Here is a 24,763-nt window from a genome sequence, read left to right on the forward strand (position 1 = left end):
GCACTCCAGCCTGGGAGACAAGAGTGAGGCTCTGTCTCAAAATAATAATAATAATTAGACAAAGTTGGCCGGGCATGGTGGCTCACACCTGTAATTTCAGCACTTTGGGAAGCCAAGGCAGGCGGATTGCTTGAGGCCAGGAGGTCAAGGCCAGCCTGGAAAACATGGCAAAACCTCGTGTCTACTAAAAATACAAAAATTAGCCGGGCATGGTGGTGTGCTCCTGTAATCCCAGCTACTTGGGAGGCTGAGGTGGGAGGATCACTCAAGCCCAGGAGGCAGAGGTTGCAGTGAGCCTAGATAGCACTACTGCACTTCAGCTTGGGTGACAGAGCAAGACCTTGTCTCAAAAAAAAAAAAAGTATAGGCAAAGTTGTTCTTTGTTGCTGTTGCCTTTAACACTGATTAGAATTGCTTGTCTTATTCTACGGGAAAAAGGATCAATCGCTTCATGGAGGTTAAGTAAGGGAAGGGCCAAGAACAAGCCCCATTAGGCTTTTAAATACTGGGAACCAGCTTGATTCAGGTAACTATTGGGCTCCTATTTTTGGATGTAAACGTAAACATTATACTTTATAAGACAAGATTTAATCCTCTGTGTTTAATTACATGTATGAAAAAAACAAAAATCAGCATGGCAACTGGCCTAAAACACTCATATTTTAAAATAAGATAGGCCAAGGGCAGCATCAAAATCTTAGTTCTCCTAAGAAAGGACTAGGCAATTTGGACCACCTCTCCTCTTGAAATCACCTACGAACATGAGACAAAATATTAAAGAATGTCTGTTTGAAGGCACTGAAGTGGCTCCAGGCAAAACAGTTTCAGGCTCACGACCAAGGAAAACACAGAATCTGCAAAACAGCGTGGCGTGTGTTTCCCTGCAAGGCCATCAGCTGGTTCTGGAAGACACAGTGGAGGCTGAGTGTGCAGTCAGGTCACGGCTGTCAGGTACCTGAAACCCTTGCCCTCCTTGGTACTCTTCAGCCCTATCAGCAGGTGGTGCCACGCTCCATCAGTCACCTGTGACCTAGAGTCTCAGGATGCCTCAAAGCTTTCTAGGTTCATGGGGCTGGAGGATTAAAAACTGGGGTTCATGGACTGCCAAGGGTTGTTCCTTGGCTTCTGGTTGGAACCCTGAGGGGTTTACACTAACAATAAAAATGAAAAAGACCCACCCTTGCATGACTGGAAGCCCAGCTTTGAACCACCTCAGTCTGTGACTGCATTAAAGTCTGTGACTTTGGGAGGCCGAGGCAGGTGGATCACCTGAGGTCAGGAGTTTGAGACCAGCCTGACCAACAAGGTGAAACCCCATCTCTACTAAAAATACAAAAAATTAGCTGGGCCTGGTGGCAGGTGCCTGTAGTTCTGGCTACTTGGGAGGCTGAGACAGGAGAATTGCTTGAACCCGGGAGGCGGAGGTAGCAGTGAACCGAGATCACGCCACTGCACTCCAGCCTGGGCGATGGAGCAAGACTCCGTCTCAAAAAAAAAAAAAAAGGTCTATGACTGCATTCAAGTGCTCTGGGAGGGCAAGTGCTCCTAGTGGTTGCCAGAAGCAAACATGGAAGATAATGACATCCCCATCATCCCCATTCTAGTTTCATCCCCATTCTAGTTTCTCTTTTTTTTTTTTTGAGACAGAGTTTCACTCTTGTTGCCCAGGCTGGAGTGCAATGGCACAATCTCAGCTCACTGTAAATTCCACCTCCCAGGTTCAAGTGATTCTCCTGCTTCAGCCTCCTGAGTAGCTGGGATTACAGGCACCCACCATCACACCCGGCTAATTTTTTGTATTTTTAGTAGAGACGGGGCTTCTCCATGTTGATCAGGCTGGTCTCGAACTCCTGACCTCAGGTGATCTGCCTGCCTGCCTTGGCCTCCCAAAGTGCTGGGATTACAGGCATGAGCCACTGCACCTGATCCCCATTCTAGTTTCAAATGCTCTCCAGTTTTTCAATAAAATGTCTAGCACTCAATAAAAAATAGCCAAGTATATGAGGATATAAGGTAATATGCTTGAAAACCAAGAGAAGCGAGGAAGAGTGGCAATAGACCACAGACTCATCAGACAGACTCAAAAACAACACTGGGAACCACAAAACTTTCAAGGAAACAGACTCAGTGAGACCATTAGACTTACTTCTGGGTGTAGGTGTTACAGAGATAAGAGTCAAATGGCCATGTTTAAGTACAGGTAAGAAGAATCAGAAAACAAGGTTGTAACTAACCGAAGATGCTCATATTTAAAGATAACTTCAAAACATAGCCTAGATTTTAGAAAAACAACTATTAGCACACTGCTTATATTATACCTGAAATATAAGGATACAGAAAATGTTGAAAGTAAAAGGATAGAAAAAAATACATCATATAAATACCAACCAAAAGAAAAATGGTATAGCTATGTTAATGTGAGACAAAGTAGCCTTTAGGCAAAAATCCTCACTACAGAAAAAGGGGAATTTCATAATGATAACCGTGTCAATTTGCTGGGTAGATAAATCAACTCTAAATTTGTATGCAACTAATAACCTGGCCTCAAAATCTATATAGCAAAAATCAAGATTACTAAGAGGAGTAATAGATAAATCTACAGTCAAGGTAGATTTGTAACTAACTTTTCTCAGTAAGTGAGAAGACAAAGACAAAAAAACCAATAATTAAAACCAATAGGCCGGGTGCGGTGGCTCACGCTTGTAATCCCAGCACTTTGGGAGGCTGAGGTGGGTGGATCACGTCTGGAGATCGAGGCCATCCTGGCTAACACGGTGAAACCCCGTGTCTACTAAAAATACAAAAAAAAAAAAAAAAAGCCGGGCATGGTAGTGGGCACCTGTAGTCCCAGCTATTTGGGAGGTTGAGGCAGAAGAATGGCATGAACCCGGGAGGCGGAGCTTGCAGTGAGACGAGATCAAGCCACTGCACTCCAGCCTGGGCGACAGAGCAAGACTCTGTCACACATACAAAAAAAAACAATAATGATGTAGAATATTTGAATACCACAGTTAAACTTTACAGATAACAACTGCAGAGCACGCAGTGGCATGTGTACAAAACTGGCTAGAGGCCAGGCACGGTGGCTCACGACTCTAATCCCAATACTTTGGGAGGTGGAGGCGGACACATCACCTGAGGTCAGGGGATGGAGACCAGCCTGGCCTACATGGTGAAACCCCATCTCTACTAAAAATACAAACATTATCTGGATGTGGTGGCAGGCACCTATAATTCCAACTACTCAGGAGGCTGAGGCAGGAGAATCACTTGAACCCAGGAGGTGGAGGCTGCAGCGAGCTGAGATTGCACCACTGCACTCCAGCCTGGTGACAGAGTGAAACTCCGTCTCAAAAAAGAAAAAAAGAAAAAAAACTGACTAGATCTGGGCTGTAAACCACATTACAAAGCTCTGAAACCACATGGTATACGTTCTTTGACCTGCAATTATGCTAAAAACAATACCAAAATGATTTACTAGAAAATGCTACATGAGGCTGGGCATGGTGGCTCATGCCCGAAATACCAGCACTTTGGGAGATCGAGGCGGGTGGAACACCTGAGGTCAGGAGTTGGAGACCAGCCTGGCCAACATGGTGAAAACCTGTCTCTACTAGAAATACAAAAATTAGCTGGGCGTGGTGGCACATACCTGTAATCCCAGCTACTCGGGAGGCTGAGGTAGGAGAATCACTTGAACCTGGGAGGCAGAAGTTGCAGTGAGCAGAGATCGCGCCACTGCACTGCAGCCTGGGCGACAGAGCGAGACTCTGTCTCTAAAAAAAAAAAAAAAATTTCCTTTGCCATTCTCTTGCATTGTTCTTGCTTAAAAAACTCCAAAGTGAGCAGATCAGTGATAAAAGCGACATTCTATCTACAAACAAAAGTGATATCCACAGAATGAACCTGTTTTATGGGTGGTAACTGCTTCCTATTTTGGGCGTGTCCCTGGCTCTCAGTCAGAGAGGCATTCAGCAATGGCACGGTTATCCCACCTGACAAGGTGCGTGGATTTTGGGTGCCCGAGAGCAATTAGCCAAATTGCTTGGGCTGTGGGATGACAATGGAGTCTTATTTGTCTCACCACAGCGGCAGGGGCACAGGGGACATCCTTTGAGGGACAGCCAAACTGCCGCTTTACAGAGCTCACAGGCCCACGGGAGGGCTGCAAGCTGGTGAGGGCAAGGAGAAATCCCCCAGAACCTTTGGTAATGCATGGCTGACCGGCCTCTGCGAGCCGCCCTGGCAGCCTTCTGGGTGCCCAGTGGGGTCTGTAGCATCCCCTCAAGGCCACCCCTCCAGCCACCCAGACTTCCACAGGGAGGGCTGGCTGCAGTCCCTGGCAAAATTCCTAATTTTTGGATGAGCTCTCCATGATGTAATTACGCAAAGGGCACAGGAGTCTGTGGCTTCCAGCGCCATTCCTACTGAAAGCGCACTTTTTTCCTACAGAGACCCCACTGCCAAATGACAACTTGCAAGCTCCAGTCCATCACCTGCATCAAACAGCCAATTTAATTTGTTCTGACAGTGAAACCACCACACAGAAAATACCATCCCCAGGCAGCACCGCACTTGCCAAGTTTTGGCCTGCAGCAGGCTTCTGGGGCTGCCTGGGAGACTCATGAAATTACAGGTTTAACAAGGGCCCAAAGGCCAGCTGTAATCATCCCTGGCGCACACCGCACCTTCCAGGCAATCCGAGAGGTCTGTGCTGGAAAATGCTCCCGAGCTGTGACCGCGGAGGAACAGGAGGCTCCCTGTCCAGGCCTGAGCCCCTGCCCCAGCCCTGACCCATCTCCTGAGCCCTCGCTGATCTGCTGAGGGACTGACCTCCACCAGCCTGCTGGGAGCACTCTCGGTCCTGCCCCCACCACCCTCCAACCAGGCACTCATGGCGGGGAGGGCATGTGCTGGGCAGTCCCTCTGTCCACCCGCCAACCCTCATGCCAATCTTGGCTACACAGAACTGTTTCTAGATGGGCTGTCCATAGGAGTGACAGAGAAGGGCCTATGGCCGTCCCAGGAACGTGGGCCGTAAAAGAACCATAGGGTCCCGAGTGAAGAGCCTCTACGCCTCAGTTTCCCCTGTGTGGAACGAGAGCTTGGAGCAGGCACTCTGTAAAATCCATCTCACCTCTCACCATCTGACCCCAGCCCAGCCTCCCCTGATGGGGAATGGTGTCCAGGACACACTGGGCAGCACAAGAAGGCCCAGAGCCCAACAGGGAGCAAGGGCAACAAGGCATGGCTCCGCACGGCACACAGCTGATGGCGGAGGACACGCAGCCCAGACGCCGCTTTGGGAGGGACTTCCTGACCGCAGGAGCCTGGGGGGGGTCATCCTGGGAGAACAGGGTGAGTGTTCCCGCGTGGCCGACCCCAAGGCAGGAGAGGAGGCTAACCGAAGGGCAGCATCTCTGTGCGTCGAAGGGAGGTCAGGAGGGAGCCCCAGGCTCACTCTAGCTGGAGATAATGAACAACCAGAAGGAAGTCAGTGCTGCTCTGAGACCGTGTGCACGCAGCTCTCATCGCATACATGCACACGCATACATATACAGCCACATGCACACAGACGTGCACAAATGTGCATGCATGGAGAGATGCACACACAGATGTGCACACATGCACAGACACAGACTGACATGCACACACACTTGCACGGAGATACGCACGCGCACACACATACAAACTTGGAGAAAAGCATAGGAGTCACATCTGTAATCCCAGCGCTTTGGGAGGCTGAGGTGAGTGGATCACCTGAGGTCAGGAGTTCGAGACCAGCCTGGTCAACATAGCAAAACCCTGTCTCTACTAAAAATACAACAAATTTAGCCAGGTGTGGTGGTGAGCTCCTGTAATCCCAACTACACTGGAGGCTGAGGCAGGAGAATCACTTGAACCTGGGAAGCAGAAGTTGCAGTGAGCTGAGGTTACGCCGTCACACTCCAGCCTGGGCAACAAGAGCAAAACTTTATCTCAAAAACAAAAAACAAAACAAAACAAAAAAACCTAGGATGAAGGAAGGAATAACTCAGTTATGAATCTGTCAAATCAAGACAGAGCGCCCTGCTCAGGCACGGGTCCCACGGGCCACTCCCATGCCAGGGGATGAGAATCAGTCCTAAGGAGAGACATAAAGCAAGCTTTTTAGGAGGGAGAATTGCCCAGTGAGTTTTCAGAGCTAGACCCTGATCAGAAAGGGTCACAGCAGCTGAGTTTACAGGAGAGCGCCGTGCCCCGCCATCACTACAGACGGGAATGACCTGGAGATGCACAGGCAGAGGGGCAAGAGGGCAAGCCGAGGGCCGGGTGCCCTCCCAGGGAGGGTCCCCGTGGCTGCCTCGTGCGGCAGAGTCTCCAGGGTGTGCCAGAAGGGCAGCCCGATGAGAGAAGACAGGGCTCATAACTGTTTCTGAAACAAAGTGTCTACGGAGCATGGAAGATGCGAGCAGGAACTGTGTGGCGCAGGAAACCAGAGGAAAGAGTGCATTCGAATCACCTTCTAAAAGCTGTTCAGAATTTTTATCCAACAAATAAACTTTTGTTTCAAATAAACGAAACAGTAAAGATCAATAAGACAGAGAAAACAGGCAGACAGCGACAGAGCGGGACTTTAGGCATTTCTGGGCTGAGGCATCTCAAGCTCCCAGAGAAAGTGGACACGCACTGGTGCCAACCACCACCTGGCCGTGGCTTTTTGAGATGGAGTCTCAGTCTTGTCGTCCAGGCTGGAGTGTAGTGACACGTTCTCGGGTCACTGCAACCTCCGCCTCCCAGATTCAAGCGATTCCCCTGCCTCAGCCTCCCAGGTAGCTGGGGTTACAGGCCCCGACCACCACGCCTGGCTAATTTTTTTTGTATTTTTAGTAGAGATGGGGTTTCACCATGTTGGCCAGGCTGGTCTCGAACTTCTGACCTCAGGTGATCCACCCGCCTCGGCCTCCCAAAGTGTTGGGATTACAGGCATGAGCCACCACCCCGGCCTGCACCTGGCCACAGCTTTAACTGGTGAGGCCCACTGTTTCTGCCTGAAGGCTCGGCACCTCCCTCAGTTCTGCAATGCCCACGCTCCAGCCAAACCCTCAGGCTAGAGGGAGACCAGAACTGCCGCTGAGCTCTGCTGGACCCCAGGGTTGGCCCAGCCCCATGCTCCCTCACTCCTTCTCCGCCTCCCAGAGGAAAGAAAGGGCTGATATTCCCCCTCCTCCTCTTCGGAGAACCCCAGGGGCGGGCGCCGGAGGAAGGGCGAGTAGCAGGTGCCCAAGTGTGCACCAGGAAGCCCAGCGCCTGGGTCCCTCCCTCGGGCACCCACCTAGCAGGTGCCTTGGTGGCATGGGGCCCCAGTCACCTGGAGGCGAAAGCTGGTGGGCCCGCCACTGGTGGCCTCCATCAGAACGCTGTCCTCCTTCCGGGTCCGGAACATGAGCCCCAGGTACCAGGGCACAGAGATGATGACGTTCAGGTCACTCCAGGACACGACGCTCTCACCGCTGAAGAGCTGGGGGTGCGGCATGGCTGTGGACACAGGCCCGGGACCTCAGCTGTCTCCCAAAATCACACGGCCGCAGAGTTGGCTGCAGGGGTCGGGGATGGGCCTGCAGGCTGGGCCTGGGCCTGGGCCTTTTTCACTTTAACACGAAGGCCGGTCTGAGCCTCCCCTCTATGACGCATCTAGCCCTCACAGTCAGCCACGTGGGCTCCACAGAAGCCCACCCTGGGACATGAGCCTCCTTCCTGGGAAGCATGAAGATCTGCAGGCTCCCAGCATAGATGGGCGCGGCGGCATGGGGCTCTCAGGCTTGACAGGAGGCAGACGGGGGCAGGTTCAGGATCCCTGGGCTCAGTGGCTGGGGTGCTGGGGCTGGGACCTCAGCCCAGCCTACCCGTCCCACCCCACACCTGAGGGACTGGGGACCGCGGAAGCAGGATCAGGGGCTCTGCGGAGGACTGTCTCTTGGAGAGGGCAGTGTGAGTCCACAGTAAATGCAGCATATGCCGCCAGAGGCTGCCGGACCTGGATGTGAAGCCCCCTCACAGTGGTCCCGGGCACATCAAGGAGCAATGCCTCCCAGGCCGCCGTGACCGGGGGGATGGACGACGCCGGCCACTCACCTTGCTCGCAGTTCTTCCCGCCGAATCGGAGCGGACACTCACACAGATACATATTCCACCTGTTGACACAGGTGCCTCCGTTCTGACACTGCCTCCCATCGCAGAAGTTCCTCCGAGCAGCGCAGCCTGGCAACACAGAGCGTGCGGCAGAGCCTGACTTGGAGGAACCGCCCGGGGTCCCCAGTGCCAGATGTGGTGTGGGAAACCAGGACGGAATGGACACGGGGCTGGACAGAAGTCAGACCAGGTCTGAACGCCCCTGGCAACGGCAGGAACATGGGAACTAAGAAGGTGCTGAATGCACCGACCATATTTGGAGATGCTGGGACTCCAGGCCATCACGGCAGCCGGCCCGGTCACCTGGTGACACATATGCAAGACCCTAGGATCATGTGCACCTCAGGTTAGCTGGCTGGGCCAGCAGTGCCAAGGCAACCCCAAACTGCAGATGCAGAAACTGCGGAGTTGCACATCTACAGCCTGGACTCCGGGTTCCATCCCAGGAGCTGCCCACAGCTGGACACACACATTTCTAAGAAAAAGACGGCTCCCCAGGGATCTGCAAGCAATGACCTCTGTGTGGCTGCTGACGTCCAGCCAGATGCCACTGAGGCAGCTCTGACGCCCTGATAGCCACACGTACCTTCCTGGGTGCCATTGTTGGCGATGAATCCAGCCATGTCCACATTTTTGCCATCGACTGACAGGTTCCGCATGCAGCCCACGAACTGCCGGTTGTGCACTGGGAAGTCTTCTGGCAGGTTGGGAACGCCCCCCAGGAGCAGAGGGCCGGTCAGATCCAGGGACCTGGGGAGGTAAAGCCATCTTCTGTGATGTCAGGGCGGCGAGAGGCGGCCAGGGCGGGCTGGGCTCTGCAGTTGCCTCTGTGTAGCCTCTGCCACCGTAACTACTTCAGAAACCAAGCAGGCAGGTGGCGAAAGGCCAGAGTCAGAGGGGACTCCTGTGTCTGGTGCCGCCACTGGCTCCGCACGCCTCTCTGTGCCTCCGTTTGCTCACACTTGCGTTCAGTCCTGACGATCTGGGTGTTTCACGCTCACCAGTGACCACCAAGCCCTGCCTACCCAGGCGGGTCCACACCGAGACAGGATGTGAGCACAGGGAGCACAGGTCAAGGCCAGCAGGGACTATACTTTACTTTGGCCTCAAGACCTTCCAGGAAAAGGAAGGGACTTGAAGGGAGGCCAGAAGAAAATGAGAACCCAGCACTTTGGGAGGCTGACGTGGGCAGATCATGAGGTCAAGAGATTGAGACCATCCTGGCCAACAGGATGGTCTCTACTAAAAATACAAAAATTCGCTGGGCGTGGTTGGTGGTGCACACCTGTAGTCCCAGCTACTCGGGAGGCTGTGGCAGAGGATGGCTTGAGCCCAGGAGGTCAAGGCTTCAGTGAGCTAGGATCATGCCACTGCACTCCAGCCTGGGCAACAGAGCAAGACCCCATCTCAGAACAAAACAAAACAACAAAAAAACATAAGCCTCTGGGACCAGCTGGCTGACACAGTCCTTCACTTAACAGAGTCCTGGAGTCCCAGGTACCAGAATTTGCGGGGACAAAGCCAGTGATCTGTGGAGATGGGGCCGGAGACCGTCTCAGGGTCTGCAAGCCGGCCATCACAACCCTGGGGTCGGCCTGGCCACTCTTGACACATACTTAGGGAGACTTATTCTAGAACGTCAGAAGGAAGGTGCCCCAACCATGGACAGGGAGTCTGACTCTAGCCTGGTATGAGGTCGCCAGGGCACTGCACCCAGAGTGCCTATGTGGGGCCCTGCCCTGGGAAGGCCTCAGGGTGAGCATGTTTGGGGGTACGGACCCCCAGGGCCTCCCCTCCTGGGATGCTCACTTCTTGGAGCCAGTCTGAGTGCCCTGGGCAGCGCAGCTGTAGTTCCCAATGTCCCTTCCAAAGCGCACAGCCATGGTTGTGTCACAATCATCCACCGTCACCACGGCCATCTTCTCCCCGGACGGCCCATGGGGCAGGCCCAGGTGGCCGATGTTGGGCTGTAAGAAGAGAAAGCACAGAAGGCGTCAGTGTTTTCTCCGCCAGTGCCCTCAGCAGGCGCACCTGTCACTCATAGAGTGGGGAGGACACGGCACAGGGTGGGCAGCACGTAGACAAGGGACGAGGAGCCCCCGGCCTTTAGTTCCCTAAACTAGCTGTGCTGGGCTGCTCGATGCCCCTCAAGTTCTGCTTCCCTGAATCTCAGAACGTGGCCTGGTCTGGACAAAGAGCTGGTGCTGATGGAACTAACTAAGATGCGGACGTCCTGGAGTAGGCGGGCCCTGATCCAAGATGACTGGTGTCCTCTTAAGAGGACAGATGCTGAGACGCAAAGGCACACAGGGAGAAGCTGCATGACGTAGAGGCAGCTGCTGGAGCGGCTGTTTACAAGCCAAGGGCCACCTGGGCCACCAACAGCTAGGAAAAGGCAGGAAGGGTCCTCCCCTTGAGCCTTCGGAGGAGACACGGCCCTACCCATGCCTTGACTTCTAAGCGCCAGACTGAGAGAGAATCATGTCTGTTGTTTGAGCCACCCTGTCCATGGTACTTTGTGATGGTGGCCCCAGGAAATGAAGATAGCAGCCAACACCCACGCCCCGGGGACCCTCCTGTGAACACCCGCTTCTGCTCTTCTGGGGGTGTCCTCCTGACCACAGCATCTGGCCAGGCTCGTGCTCCTGGAGTACAGATACCAGGAGGCCACTGCCTGGCCTGCAGACGGCCCCACATCTCTCCTCTAAGGCGTGGAACTCCCTCTCTGGGCCAGGATTGGGTACAAGAGTTCTTCTGCAGTCAGTGAAACCTTTCCCTTCTTGAAGAGACTGTGGTTTGCCATCTGGGGACGAGCCCACTTTCCCCAGACAGCCCTCACAGGTCTCCGCTCCTGGTCAGCCCCTCCCAGGACACCGAGCATATCCACCCAGCCAGCCTCAGACGCCCTTCCAGCATGAAAAGCAGCACCCGCCCTGCACGATCCATGCTGGCCACGGAACTTAAGCATGTGGGTCTCAAAGTTCCAGAAACACAGTTAGTGCCAGCTCCAACCGGGACAGGTAACAGAATGTCTTTCATCTGTACAACCTGGATAACAAGACCTACATCCCGCGGGTGGCCGTGACGATGAGCCAGGAGATCACCAGGCAAGTGCCCCCACGCCCCACAATCGGCACACAATGCGCAGCAGAGCCTCCCCTCCACCCCAGAGAGAACCTTTTCTTCCAGTCCCAGCAGGGTCCCTCCCACCACCCCTATAAAGGATGGGTTCGATGCCTCCTCTTGATAGTTCTGGGGTCAGTTTGAGTTTATAGCATGATACAATCTCGTGCTTCTTTATAAAACTTGGAAATAGATCGTTGTAAAAACGTAGAATTTAATTAAATCATCCTCAGTGCCTTTTAATAGGAAAATAACAACCACATAGTTCATTCAAAAATAAATCTTCAGTTTTTAATAGGAACAAAGCATCTATTTTGATCAGGGAAACAAGGCTGAAAAGCAGGACACACAACTGGAAACAGGAGCTCAGACAGATGGCCAAGTTGATTGACTTCAGGAGACCCTGGACACCCAGGCAGCACGCCCTGCCTGGAGTTGTGCAGTGAGCAGCCTGCACAACTGTATGTGGCCACCCCAGCTGAGGCTTCTCCTCCCTCTTATCCAATCATCTAACGGGGGTGAGACCCATGACCGTACCTCAATTTCTTTTCGTGCAAGATAACGATTTACTATTAGAACACACATCCTCTCTGTGTTACAGGGAATTGAGGGTGATATCAACAGAGATACGTGAGTTTCCCACACACCCTTCTCTGTAAATCCAAGGGAGGCTTCTACCGTGACCCCTGGTATTCGAGCGCATGGATCACCTTTTTCATTTTTCTTTTACTTCAGCTGATGAAATCACAAGGTCTGATAAGCTGTCTCCTCAAAGACTTCACTTTTGGTTAAGCAACAGGTAGGTGAGCGCATTAAAAATCATCTGTTTTCTCACTCTGTAACACAGCCCACTTTGGAAAACGCGTGGAAGTAAGTGCCCATTATGGGATGCTTAAATGTGAGGTGCGATCCCAGGGAAAGGAGAACCTCCCCTCACTGTGTGAGGCCCACATTATCTTTATAACTTATAATTTACATTTTTGGGGCTGAGCGCGAGACTTCTGGAGGAAGGGCGTAAGTAGCATTTACCCTGGGAAGGCTTTCATGACTCTAAGCTGCTGTTTACAAAACTGCAGTTGTTGTAAACTGCTGCTGGTAATCAACGCTCAGAGCTACGGATTCAAGCAAAAACAGCAGGATAAAGAAAGCTGGAGGCAAAAGACAAAGCCAATGCAATCCACGCTTATTTTTCAAGTGGCACTGACTCATGTGAGACACCCACTGCTAGGACACCTGACTTCAGTCTGGCCTTCATGAATCAGAGCAGAAGGTACAGGGCGTTTAGGAAACGGCCTCTGATAGACAGCGCCCAGCATGTGCTGCTCAGTTCTGACTCCCGGAGACACCCACCGGCGGCCACTGGGTCAAAAGTAACAGCACTTTTGGCAAAAGAGCCGAATGTTCTCAGGTGGAGAACTGGAAGAACCAGCAGGAGGGCTGCACAGAGGAGCGGGGGGACCTGTGGGGTCTGAGGTCCCTGCTGCTCGGGGGAGCAATCACAGCATCCCGATGGCCCGTCCCCCTCCTGTCGCCCCAGAATAGGTGCTGAGTGGGGCCTTGGTTTAAAATGCCCGCCTCTCAGTGAGTGTGGGTTTAACGCGCAGGCTAACCGTCCACTCTCCCGCCTCTCGGTGAGCGTGGGTTTAACGCGCAGGCTAACCGTCCACTCTCCCGCCTCTCGGTGAGCGTGGGTTTAACGCGCAGGCTAACCGTCCACTCTCCCGCCTCTCGGTGAGCGTGGGTTTAACGCGCAGGCTAACCGTCCACTCGCCCGCCTCTTGGCGAGTGTGGGTTTAATGTGCAGGCTAACCATCAATGCCAGCAAGTGTTGGGGAGGCAGGGAGTGCATGGACACGGTGCTGTGGGTGACTTGAGATGCAATGGACGGGGTTCCCCAAAGCATTAAACACAGAACTACTACATGACCCAGCACCACCAGCCCCAGGCGTATACCCAAAAGAACTGAAAACAGGAACTCAAAAACCAGTTCAGCAGTGTTGATAGCGTTGCTGTTTACAACTCACAAAAAGTGGAAACCACCTAAATGTCCATCAGTAGATGAGTGGGTGAACTGTGGCCCATCCCCACACCAGAATCCCAGCCACTGAAAAGCACAAAGCACTGACACACAATGGTGGGGGGGTCCTGGAACACATCACGCTCAGTGAAAGCAGCCAGACACGAAAGACCACACACCGCGCAACTCCATTCCTACACAATGTCCAGGACAGGCACATCCACAGACACAGAGCAGACAGATGTTGCCAGGGGCTCGGGGAGGAGGATGGGGGGTGACTGCTAATGGTATGGGGTGATGAAAATACTTGAGATGGAATCTCGCTCTGTCACCCAGGCTGGAGTGCCGTGGCATGATCTCGGCTCACTGCAACCTCTGCCTCCCAGGTTCAAGCGATTCTCCTGCCTCAGCCTGCCAAGTAGCTGGGACTACAGGTGCCCACCACCACAACTGGCTAATTTTCGTATTTTTAGTAGAGATGGGGTTTCACCATGTTGGCCTGGCTGGTCTCGAACTCCTGACCTCAAGTGATCCACCCACCTCGGCCTCCAAAGTGCTGGGATTACAGGCGTCAGCCACTGTGCCCAGCCTGGGTGATGAAAATATTTTATTATTTTTTAAAAAGTTATTATTGGCCAACTGATGGCATGAAAATATTTTAGATCTCAATAGAGGTGGTGTGGTACAATACTGTGAATATACTAGAAGCCCCTTTAAAGCTTAATTTTATGCCATGTGAACTTCACCTCAATAAGGAAAAAATAAAAAAAGATTCCTGGGTGGGCATCCTCCCCTCACCAGCCACCTGCCACTCTCTACCTGAAGAACTTTCGGGAAGATCCTTCCAATTTTTCCCTGACATGGACAGAAAATGCATTATTTGGCCTTCCTGCCAGGTGGCTATGAGTGATAAAATGCAGTCAGAGAGGTGAACATTCTCCAGAAGGGGTTGAGAAGTACGTGGACAATTACACAGGCAGCTTGAATGGGGATAAGTGAAGACAACAGCAGATGTGTGTGATCTGGGCTCAGATCATCCATTTTTGTCAAAGGAAGACAAAGTGCGTCTCCGCTGAAAGGCCGGCGTGGAGCACGAGGCGGTGGCAGAGAAGAGACTACGTGGTGCTAACAGCTCCAGACTGTGGGATGGCGCATCCGCCTCTGAGTTTTACACAGAGAAAGCAGCTCAAGCAGCTTCCACAGGGCACTGGCGTGGCGGTGTCCGGTCAGGAAAAGCACTCGGTGGCTTGGCTGGGTCACAGCTGACGATGAATGGTACAGGTTGTGGGGGCGGGGGCGGATAAGGAATGAGACAGACGAACTGCCTCCTCACATTTCTAAGAGGAATTTTTAAAGTTTGCCACGTGTTTATACAAAAGAAAAAGACAGCGTTGGAATGAAGGGGGCCACAGGGTCGTATCTGAGTTTTCTCTCAATTCTTGTGTTGGAAGGCGCCGGGCACAGGATGGGCCAAGGCCAGCACGGTGGAGGCCCCAGCGCCCCGGCACCTGCCCTTCCAGGGCTCAGCTGTGTACTGTGCAGCAGCCGGCCAGGCCCAGAGGACCCCCCCAACCCCTGCACCAACACCCCTTGCAGGAAAGGCCTCAATTCCCAGGCCTCGCTTCCAGGACGTAAAGCTCAGTAGCTGGACCTGGTCACTCAGGCTGAGCAAGGCAGGCAGCGCACACAGCGACTGGAGACAGCAGGGGCAGCCCACGGTGCCTCTACACCCCTCGGCGGGCAACCCTGGCTGGCACAGGCTCCCTGGGGCAGGCGGAAACAGAGCCAGCAAGGAACGGCCACATGCTCACTCCCGCCACCACCTGAGAAAAAACCTACGGTGCCACTGAGCACTGCAAGGAGTGGCCCAGAAGCGCTAAGCTGTGCAGATCCGGACTCCTGCTCCAGGAGTCATCCCTGGGGTCCAGACTCTTCTTATTTTCCTTCTAGGTATTTTCTTCCCTGCGTGCAGGCCCTCCCCCTTGGCTTCCACTCAGCCGCTCTACGCAGTGCTGGGAGTTTTTGTGTGCGCACAAAAACGTTTGGTCCTTACGAAGTACTCACATTTTTCCAGCCTTTTAACCTGCTGCAGACGATTCTGCATTGGGAGGCCAGTGGGGGTACGGTTTCAATGCTGGGGAAGGTAGCAAGGGAAGGCGGTGTGGGGGTGGGAGGGGCATGTCTTAGGAAATGAATGAATTCATGCTCTGTGTCAGAAATGATTAACCAACATTCATATCAAAGAATTCACAGATGGCTGGACCTCAGGAATGTCTGTAGAGTCAAACTGCAGCGCTGAACGTTCCATGCTGTCATTTCTCAAGATGACAAGGTTCAGGCCTGTCTGGCCGACAAATGCCCCAGGAAATGTGGGCAAGACCCCGTGCCAGTTCTGGCACGGAGACGACAAGCCCTCCCTCAGAGGCAGCCACTGCAGTTCTCTGAAGCTGCTTGGGAAAGTGGTGGGAAGGGTCACGAGAAGCAAATTCACGCAGATGCACGCAACCTTCCAGAATTCAAACTGGACTCTCAAGAGCCTCAGACAGGACTTTGCCAGAACGTAAACCTCAGACCGAGCTGCTACTTCCTGGGGGTCCCAATACCCCTAGGCAGGTAACAGGACCCTGTTCTGCCGGGTAGCCACCCTCTACACAGGGGCTGCCGGCTGCTTTTGATGACCTGGCTCGAAGGGTGCGGCATCCCCCCAGGGCTGTGAGCAGCAAACCGTCTGGAAGCCCAACTGAGCCACTCGGCCACCGGGTGGAGAGGGCGGCTCCACACTATCCCAGAGGTTGTAAGAGGAACTCAAGTTCCTCTGCCCAACTCTGGCTGAGGGGGACAGGTGTTCCTGAATCCCTCACCTGCCAGGGACCTGGGACAGAAGACATACTCTATGAGCCTAGGCAGACTCTTCTAGAAAGTGGGTAAGTACATAGCTGCTATCTCTAGGGCTGTTTGGGAATGAAACGAAAGGACGGATCTGAAACTGTGCAGTGTCTGAGCTGGTGTGGCAGATATTACTATCGTCCTCATTCTCAACTCAGGGTCCAGCTGGGCAGGCCCAAGGCCGGCAGGGGGGCTCACAGGACAGCAGTGTCCACAGCCTCCAACGAACATCACCTCCTTAAAGCCAAGGGTTCATATCCCGCCCCGACTTGGGAAAGTCACGTGACTTCCTGCATGCCAGGACTTGGCTGTACAACTGGGGGTAAAAATAGCATCTTCCTCGTGGGACGAAATGAATGACATGTGTGAAGTGCTTGCAGCCATGCCTGCTGCTATTGTTATTTCTTGAAAAGATGTGAAGAAAAGCAAAAGAACATGCAAGTGGTTCTCTCAAGTTTTGCTGTTTTAATACTTCCCTATATTAAAATAACATAATACAGGGGCTGAACGCGGTGGCTCACGCCTGTAATCCTAGCACTTTGGGAGGCCGAGGCGGGCGGATCACTTGCCGTCAGGAGTTTGAAACCAGCCTGGCCAACAAGGTGGAACCCCATCTCTACTAAAAAAAAATACAAAAAAAATTAGCCAGGCATGGTGGGGGGGGCCTGTAATCCCAGCTACTTGGGTGGCTGAGGTGGAGAATCGCTTGAACCCAGGAGACGGAGGTTGCAGTGAGCCGAGATTGTGCAACTGCACTCCAGCCTGGGTGACAGAGCAAGATTCCGCCTCAAAATAAATAAATTAACTAATTAAAATAAAATATAATAAAATCGTAAAGTTGATTTTTACATCTTTAAAGAAAAAAGAAGCAATTAAGCAGCTCATGCAATTAGCCTCTCCGCTGAACCCGCAGGCTCTTCTCTAGGAGCTGAGACACAAAGCCACCTGCAGCTCAGAGTTTGGGCACTGGCACGCCACTTCCTCCATTTATTCAACTATCCAAGAAAGTAATGCACAGTGGTATTAGGCTTATTGTGGGAGCATTAGAAAAGTTTTCAACAAAGGTCAGAACCAACTGGTCACCTAGAGATTCTTAAAAAATCACACCAAAGTCTTTTATTTCTCAGGCAAGGGGGTCTAACCCCAGTTTCCCTGACGATTCTGGCCAAAGACAAAAGTGAGGAGCTCTGTGCTTTCCTGATGGACGTATACAGTACATTTGGAAACACAAGAACCGTTGAGTCCGAAGGCAGGAGTCCCCTGGGCATGCATGCTTAGCACTGGACGGAGAGAAGCTCCTCCTACAGAGCTCCACGATCCCCGTGGTAGTTAATTTTGTTCTGGAAATGATCCAGCAGGGCACTGTGCCAGCCCCCACTGAGCCAGACCCTTGACCAAAGCCCCCAGTGCCTGGGAGGAAGCCAGGGTCATCTCAGCCCTGCTCCTTTGGGGCTCAGCCATCAGGACTAGGTCACCTCTGCGGCCAGGCTGCTCCCCCAGGTGTTCTAGGAGCCTGGGAATTATATGGGGATTTGCTCAGAGGGGGATCTTCTTGCCAATGACAGATGAAGGGCCAAAATGCAGTGAGATACAGTGCCTTCTTGGAAAGCAACACGTTCCTTCTCTTGGGGGTTTTATAGACAAAAAATTGCTTGGTACAAACTGAGGGACCCTCAAGCACCCAACAAGAAGCTCATTCATGTTCCTCTACGGGTGGGAGGCATCTCAATCCTACTGCTACTCCCGGCTGGAGAAATCCTGACAAGCGAGACAAGGAGGAGCGCACGCTTCTGAACTGCAGCCTCCTGGGGCCTCCTCCACACGGGCACCGGGACAGAGTACCTGGGATGGGGCCTCTGAGCTCAGCCCCCACAACACAGTAGCCTGAGTGTCCCAGGAAAAACAGGACAAAGCTTCAGGAAGGATGGCAAGTGGGCTACAGTTCCCTCGAAAATGACTTTTCTGAGCAAGGAGAAAACGCTTACAAGAAATGTGCACATGTGCACACTTGCCCACTCACACTCACGTGTGTACACTCACCTAAACTCGTGCACACTCAAACGCACATGTGCACGCCCACCACTCACACTCAAATGTGCCATCACCCACGCACATGCACTCATACTCATGTGCATATTTACCCACGCTCACGTGCGTACCCACATTCACACCCACATGTGCACTCCCACACACGTGCCTTCACTTACATTCATGTGCACTTATTCATACGCTCACACGTGCACACTTACCCACACTCATACACACTCACCCACAATCATGTGCGTACTCAAACCCACATGTGCACTTACCACTCACTCAAATGTGCACTCACCCACACGTGCGCTCATTCATACTCACATGTGCACACCTACCCACACTCGTGCATACCCACATTCACACCCACATATGCCCTCACCCACACACTAATGTGAACTCACCCACACACGTGCACTCACCCACTCACACGTGCACACTCATATATGCACTTAGCCACTCGTGCACTCACGTGTGCACTCATATGCACTCACCCACTCGTGTACTCACATGAACATTTACCCACATGTGCATGCTCACCCACACCCAAATGTGCACTCACCCACACACATTTACATGTGTGCTTATTCACACACACGTGCACACACCCACACACGTGTACTCACCTAGGTGCACTCACCCACTCACGTGTGCACACTCACATGTGGACACACCCACTCACGTCATTCATACTTGCACGTGCACACACATGCAGTCACATGTGCACTCGCATCTACTAGCACACACTTGTGTGCACGCTCACCCATACTTGTGCTAATGCTTGCACAATATACTCACCTGTGCACACTCACCTTGCACACACATGCGCACAGTCTTGCACACTAACACATGCTCATACAAAGCCATGGCCTGCTCCTATAAAGACCTAATAGTCCCCTCTCTGTCCTCGATATGGGCCCGCAGGACCCCTTTCCTCCTGCGGTCAGTCCCCCTGCCTCCTCTTGCCCTGAAGACCTTTCTGACCAGCTTCCCTCCCTCCTGGCCTGCAGGCCACTAAGGGGTGACATGCTCAGTATCTGTGATAAGGTGAAGATGGGGAGAGGGCTGAATTGGGGGAGAGAGCACGGAAGCGCCTGGAAAAGACAGGGAGAAGGTGGGGGCCAGGGATGGTCACGGCAAGAAAACGCAACGGCCCTGGGATGGCACGTCCCAGAGCAGCGGATACACGGGTGGGTGAGAGATGCTGGGTCCGTGGCTCCGCCTAACCCCGGCCCTCCCCTCATCTACTCTGTGCCTCAGTTTCCTCATCTGTGAAACAGCAACAGCACCTCCTCCTCCAGAAGCTGACACGAGGATCACGTGGGGGACATACACGAGCCTGGCACAAGACAGGACATCAGCCAGTACACTTCAGCCAACACCACCCTTCCTGCCGAGGTGCTGCAGGAACAGAGGCGGGAAGGGCCAGGAGCCCCGAGATGGGAGGGAGGCAGCTGTGGCACAGTGCATCTCAGAGCCCCAGCAGTGAGGGGCTGGGTGGGGTGGGAAGGATGGGGGTGAAACAGAGGCTGCTGGAGGACAGTGGCTATGATGCCAGACAGGAAGCAACCTCAACCGGGTGTGAAACTGAGGGCTGCCCCAGCCCTGGGGCGACTTTCCATAACAGGGTTCTGTAACACAAAGGCCCAGGGTGGGGCAGCGCTTGCCCCCGGGAATCACCACGTTTCCATAGCAGGTGACTTTCTACCACCTGACCAGGCCCGTGTTTGGGAACGGAAACCAAGTGACTTATCTATTTCTGTCACATCACACACCAGCAGTGGGGCATCCCCCACCTGCCACAGCGCCTGCAGGCAGGGCCCCGCACTACCTTTCTGGCAGAGCTCGCTGGCCACCCGAAGACCCCTCTGTCGGCTCCAATGCCCCCATCACTTGGGCTCAAGGAGGCAGGAACATCCGGAGTCCGAGATGCAGGGTAAGTAAAGGCAGTGGCCGCTGACTTCACCACCTGACGGGAGCATGTGCAGACTGCCTTCGCAGAGGCCCCACTACTGGATTTTACAGAACACCTGCTGGGGCTGGAGAAGCCAGGGAAGCTCGCGAAGGGCGTGACCTTTCACGCAGCCACAGAACACCTGGGGAACATCCCCATGCCCCTCGTCTTAAACATGGAACTTCCTGTGAGACAGAAGCAAAGCCAACAAGGCCCTGGGGGGCAAAATTACGAGCCTGCGTGGCCGCCTCCTTTATCATAAGGATTTTACATACTTTGCAAGGCTTAATTAACTTTGTAAAAGTTTAGCTTCTTTATCTTACATATTCTGTAAATCCAATTATCTTTGTATTGTTTTTTATTTTATTTTTGAGACAGTCTTACTCTGTCACCCAGGCTACAGTGCAATGACACGGTCTTGGCTCACTGCAACCTCTACCTCCCAGGTTCAAGAGATTCTCTTGCCTCAGCCTCCCGAGTAGCTGAGATTACGGGCACCTGCCACCATGCCCGGCTAATTTTTTGTATTTTTAGTAGAGACGGGGTTTTACCATGTTGGCCAGGCTGGTTTTGAACTCCTGACTTCAAGTGATCTGCCTGCCTCGGCCTCGCAAAGTGCTAGGATTACAGGCATTAGCCACCGTGCCTGGCCCTCAAATGATTTTTTTAAACAGAATATTTAAAAGAAAAAAACAGGGCCGGACGCAGTGGCTCACACCTGTAATCCCAGCACTTTGGGAGGCCGAGGGGGGTGGATCACGAGGTCAGGTGATCGAGACCATCCTGGCTAACACAGTGACACCCCATTTCTACTAAACAAAACAAAACAAAACAAAAAATTAGCCGGGTATGGTGGTGGGCACCTGTAATCCCAGCTACTCGGGAGGCTGAGGCAGGAGAATGGCGTGAACCCAGGAGGCGGAGCTTGCAGTGAGCTGAGATCACGCCACTGCACTCCAGCCTAGGCAACAGAGGGAGATTCCATCTCAAAAAAAAAAAAAAAGAAAAGAAAAGAAACAAAAATGGCTCATAGTCCCATGACCCAGATAACTGCTATATTATTTTTTTAAATACAAAGAACTCAAGCGCATGTAAGAAGGCACAGAAGGGCATAAAAGGAACATGAAATCCACCTCACTTTGCATCCTTCTTCCCATTGGTATCCACCTTTGCGCCATAAGGGCTGCAATGATGCCTCCTGCACTGTACAGCTGGCCTCTGCAATGCCACCTCCTGGCTCTTGCCACCAATGGTCCATGTCTCTACCCTAGAGGCTGGGCTTGGCCACATGACCTGGGCAACAGGACATCAGGGCACAAGGACATGAGATAAGGCCTGGAAAGCACCGTGCACTGGGACTCACCCTCTCTGGCTGCTAGGAACCCCCTGCCACCAAGTGAACAGCCAGGGTAGCCTGCTGGAAGATGAGAGGCCCCAGCTGCCACGGCTAAGGGCCAGGTCATATGAGTGAGGCCTTCACACAGCCCTGGCTGAATCGCATAGACCAGAAGAACCAGCAGCCAAACCACTGCATCACGAGGAATAATAAATATCTGATTAAGACTCCATGCTGGCCAGGCGCAGTGGCTCACACCTGTAATCCCAGCACTTTGGGAGGCCGAGGCGGGCACATCACCTGAGGTCAGGAGTTCAAGACCAGCCTCAACATGGAGAAACCCCGTCTCTACTAAAAATACAAAATTAGCCGGGCATGGTGGCGGATGCCTGTGATCCCAGCTACTCGGGAGGCTAAGGCAGGAGAATTGCTTGAACCTGGGAGGCAGAGGTTGCGGTGAGCCAAGATCGCACCATTGCACTCCAGCCTGGGCAACAAGAGTGAAACTCTGTCTCAAAAAAAAAAAGACTCCATGCTTTAGGCAGTTTATGACCTTGAAAAAGCTATCCGATGAGCACTATTAACAAGTTTGGGCCAGGTGCGGTGGCTCACGCCTATAATTCCAGCACTTTGGGAGGCCAAGGCTGGTGGATCACCTGAGGTCAGGAGTTCGAGACCAGCCTGGCCAACATGGTGAACTCTCATCTCTACTAAAAATACAAAAATTAGCCAGGCGTGGTGGTGGGCACTTGTAATCCCAGCTACTTGGGAGGCTGAGGCAGGAGAATCGCTTGAACCTGGGAGGTGGAGGTTGCAGTGAGCCGAGATTGTGCCAGCCTGGGTGACAGAGTGAGACTCCATCTCAAAACAAACAAAAAAACACAAGTTTGTTGTGTTGGAGAGCATAGGGTTATCCTTCAGAAAAACATATGTATATACCAGCAGATATTTTACATCTTAAAAAAAAATTTTTTTAAGACAAGAGTCTCACTCTTTCGCCCAGGTTGGAGTGCAGTGGTACAATCATGGCTCACAGCAGCCTCGACCTTCCAGGCCCAAGTGATCCTCCCACCTCAGCCTCCCAAGTAGCTGGGACCACAGGCACATGCACCACACACCCAGCTAATTTTTGTTTTTTACTTTGTATTTTGAAGAGATGTACTCTCCCTATGTTGCCCAGGCTGATCTTGAACTCCTGGGCTCAAGCAATCCTCCCACCTCAGCCTCCCAAAGTGCTGGGGTTACAGGTGTGAGCCACCACGCCTGGCCTAAAAGTTATTTTGATGAAACTTTCTATTTTGAGATAATTTTAGATGTACATGCAATTGTAAAAAATACAGAGAGATCCCATGTACCCCTTACAGTTTCAGTTTCCATCCACGGAAACAGCCTGCAAAAAGATAGTATAATATCAAACCCAGGTACAGACACTGACACAGTCCAGACAGAACGTTCCATCACTGCAAGGACCCTGCCTGTGTCCTGTCATAGCCACACCCATTTCCCTCCTGTCCCCAGCCCAATCCCAGGCAACCACTACTCTGTTTTCCATTCTTATTTTGTCATATTAAGAATGTCATAAAGGCCAGGTGCAGAGGCTTATGCCTGTAATCCCAACGCTTTGGGAGCCCGAGGTGGGTGGATTACTTGAGGTCAGGAGTTCAAGACCAGCCTGACCAACATGATGAAACCCCTTCTCTACTAAAAATACAAAATTAGCTGAGTGTGGTGGCATTTGCCTGTAATCCCAGCTACTCGGGAGCCTGAGGCAGAAGAATCACTTGAACCCAGGATGCGGAGGTTGCAGTGAGCTGAGATCGTGCCACTGTACTTCAGCCTGGGATACAAGGCAAAACTCTGTCTTTAAAAAAAAAAAAAAAAAAAAAAAAAAAACAGAATATCATACAAATGGAATCACATAGTATGGTCCCTTTAGGGGTTGCCTTTTCCCACTCAGCAGCGTGAGAAGTTGTTCGGTGCTAAGAAGTATTCCCCGTTCCATGGTACAAACATACCAGTTTGTTTAACCATTCACCCAGTGATGGCCATCTGGGCTGTTTCCCATTTGGGGATATTATGAAAAGCTGCTGTACCACTTGTATGCAGGTTTCTGCGTCAACATGAATCACATCTATATTCATGAGGAACAGTGGTCTGTGGTTTTGTTTAGTCTGTCTTCATCTGGTATTGGAATGAGGGTAATGCTTCATGAACTGAACTGGGAAGTGCTCTCTATTTTCTGGAAGAGATGTTGCAGAATTGATGTAATTCTTTAAATATTTGTTAGAATTCTCTTGTAAAGCCATCTGGGCCTGGAGATTTCCTTTCTGGGAATGTTAAACTACAAATTCTATTTCCTCAATAGTTATACAGCCATTGAAAGGACTGACTTCATCTTGGGTGAATTGTAGTAGTTTGTGTTTTTTGAGGAGTTGGTCTGTGCATCTGGGTTTTAAATGTACACATGTAGAGTTCTTTTTATTATTCCCTTATTACCCCTTTTAATGTCTACAAAGCCTATTTTATTCCTGATATTGGCAATTTGTCTTCTCTTTTCCTTATCAGTCATGCTAGAAGTTTTTCCCCCTCTTTGGAAAGATTTTGTTAATCTTAAAGAATTGGCTCTTTGTTTCATTGATTTTCTCTATTGTTTTGCTGTTTCAATTTCACTGACTGCTGCTCTTTATTATTTCCCTCTTTCTGCTGGCTTTGGGTTTATTTTGTTCTTATTCTAGGTTCTTGAAGCAGAAGCTCAGATTATTGATTTGAAACATCCCTCTTTTCTAATGTAAGTATTTAGTGCTATACATTTTCCTCTCAGCACTGCTTTAGCTGCATCCCACAGCTTTTAATATTTTGGATTTTTATTCCCTTTAAATTTGTTTTAAAAACCTTCCTTTTTACCTTCCTCCCTTCTTTTTCGAATAATGAAATATTTCAGTCAAGTCTCTATGCAGACCCATCTCCAACTGCTGGAGTCAGCTGGTACCATCAGGGCTGAGTGAGGCAGAGCAGCAAGGCTGGGGAGGGGGCAGCCAGGGAGGGGGCTCAGTGAAGCTGCAGCCTGGTGAGGTTGGAAGGTTGTTTAAATAATGGAAGGTTGAGAAACATCACTAACTATACTGAGGAAAATGAGAACAAGGTTTCTAACTGATAAAGAGTTATACATATAGAAGAGGAAAAACAAGAAGAATGAACTCTAACTCTGCTTGGGCTGCTGTAACAAAATACCAGAGGCTGA

The 24,763-nt window shown here is 51.8% G+C and overlaps 1 protein-coding gene across 2 annotated transcripts in view; it reads right to left on the bottom strand.

The window, feature by feature from the left end:
- CELSR1 (cadherin EGF LAG seven-pass G-type receptor 1) overlaps nucleotides 1-24,763 on the bottom strand; it is a 182,213-nt gene that overhangs the window by 44,455 nt on the left and 112,995 nt on the right. For both annotated transcript variants that reach the window (XM_054543811.2, XM_024240160.3), the window contains exons 6-9: nucleotides 9,982-10,139; nucleotides 8,759-8,922; nucleotides 8,116-8,241; nucleotides 7,352-7,518 (exon numbers count right to left, since the gene is read on the bottom strand). In XM_054543811.2, the coding sequence (XP_054399786.1) occupies nucleotides 7,352-7,518; nucleotides 8,116-8,241; nucleotides 8,759-8,922; nucleotides 9,982-10,139 (615 nt within the window). The remainder of the gene's footprint in view (nucleotides 1-7,351; nucleotides 7,519-8,115; nucleotides 8,242-8,758; nucleotides 8,923-9,981; nucleotides 10,140-24,763) is intronic.

The sequence above is a fragment of the Pongo abelii genome, chromosome 23 (assembly GCF_028885655.2).
Source record: "Pongo abelii isolate AG06213 chromosome 23, NHGRI_mPonAbe1-v2.0_pri, whole genome shotgun sequence".
Classification (NCBI taxonomy): Eukaryota; Metazoa; Chordata; class Mammalia; order Primates; family Hominidae; genus Pongo; species Pongo abelii.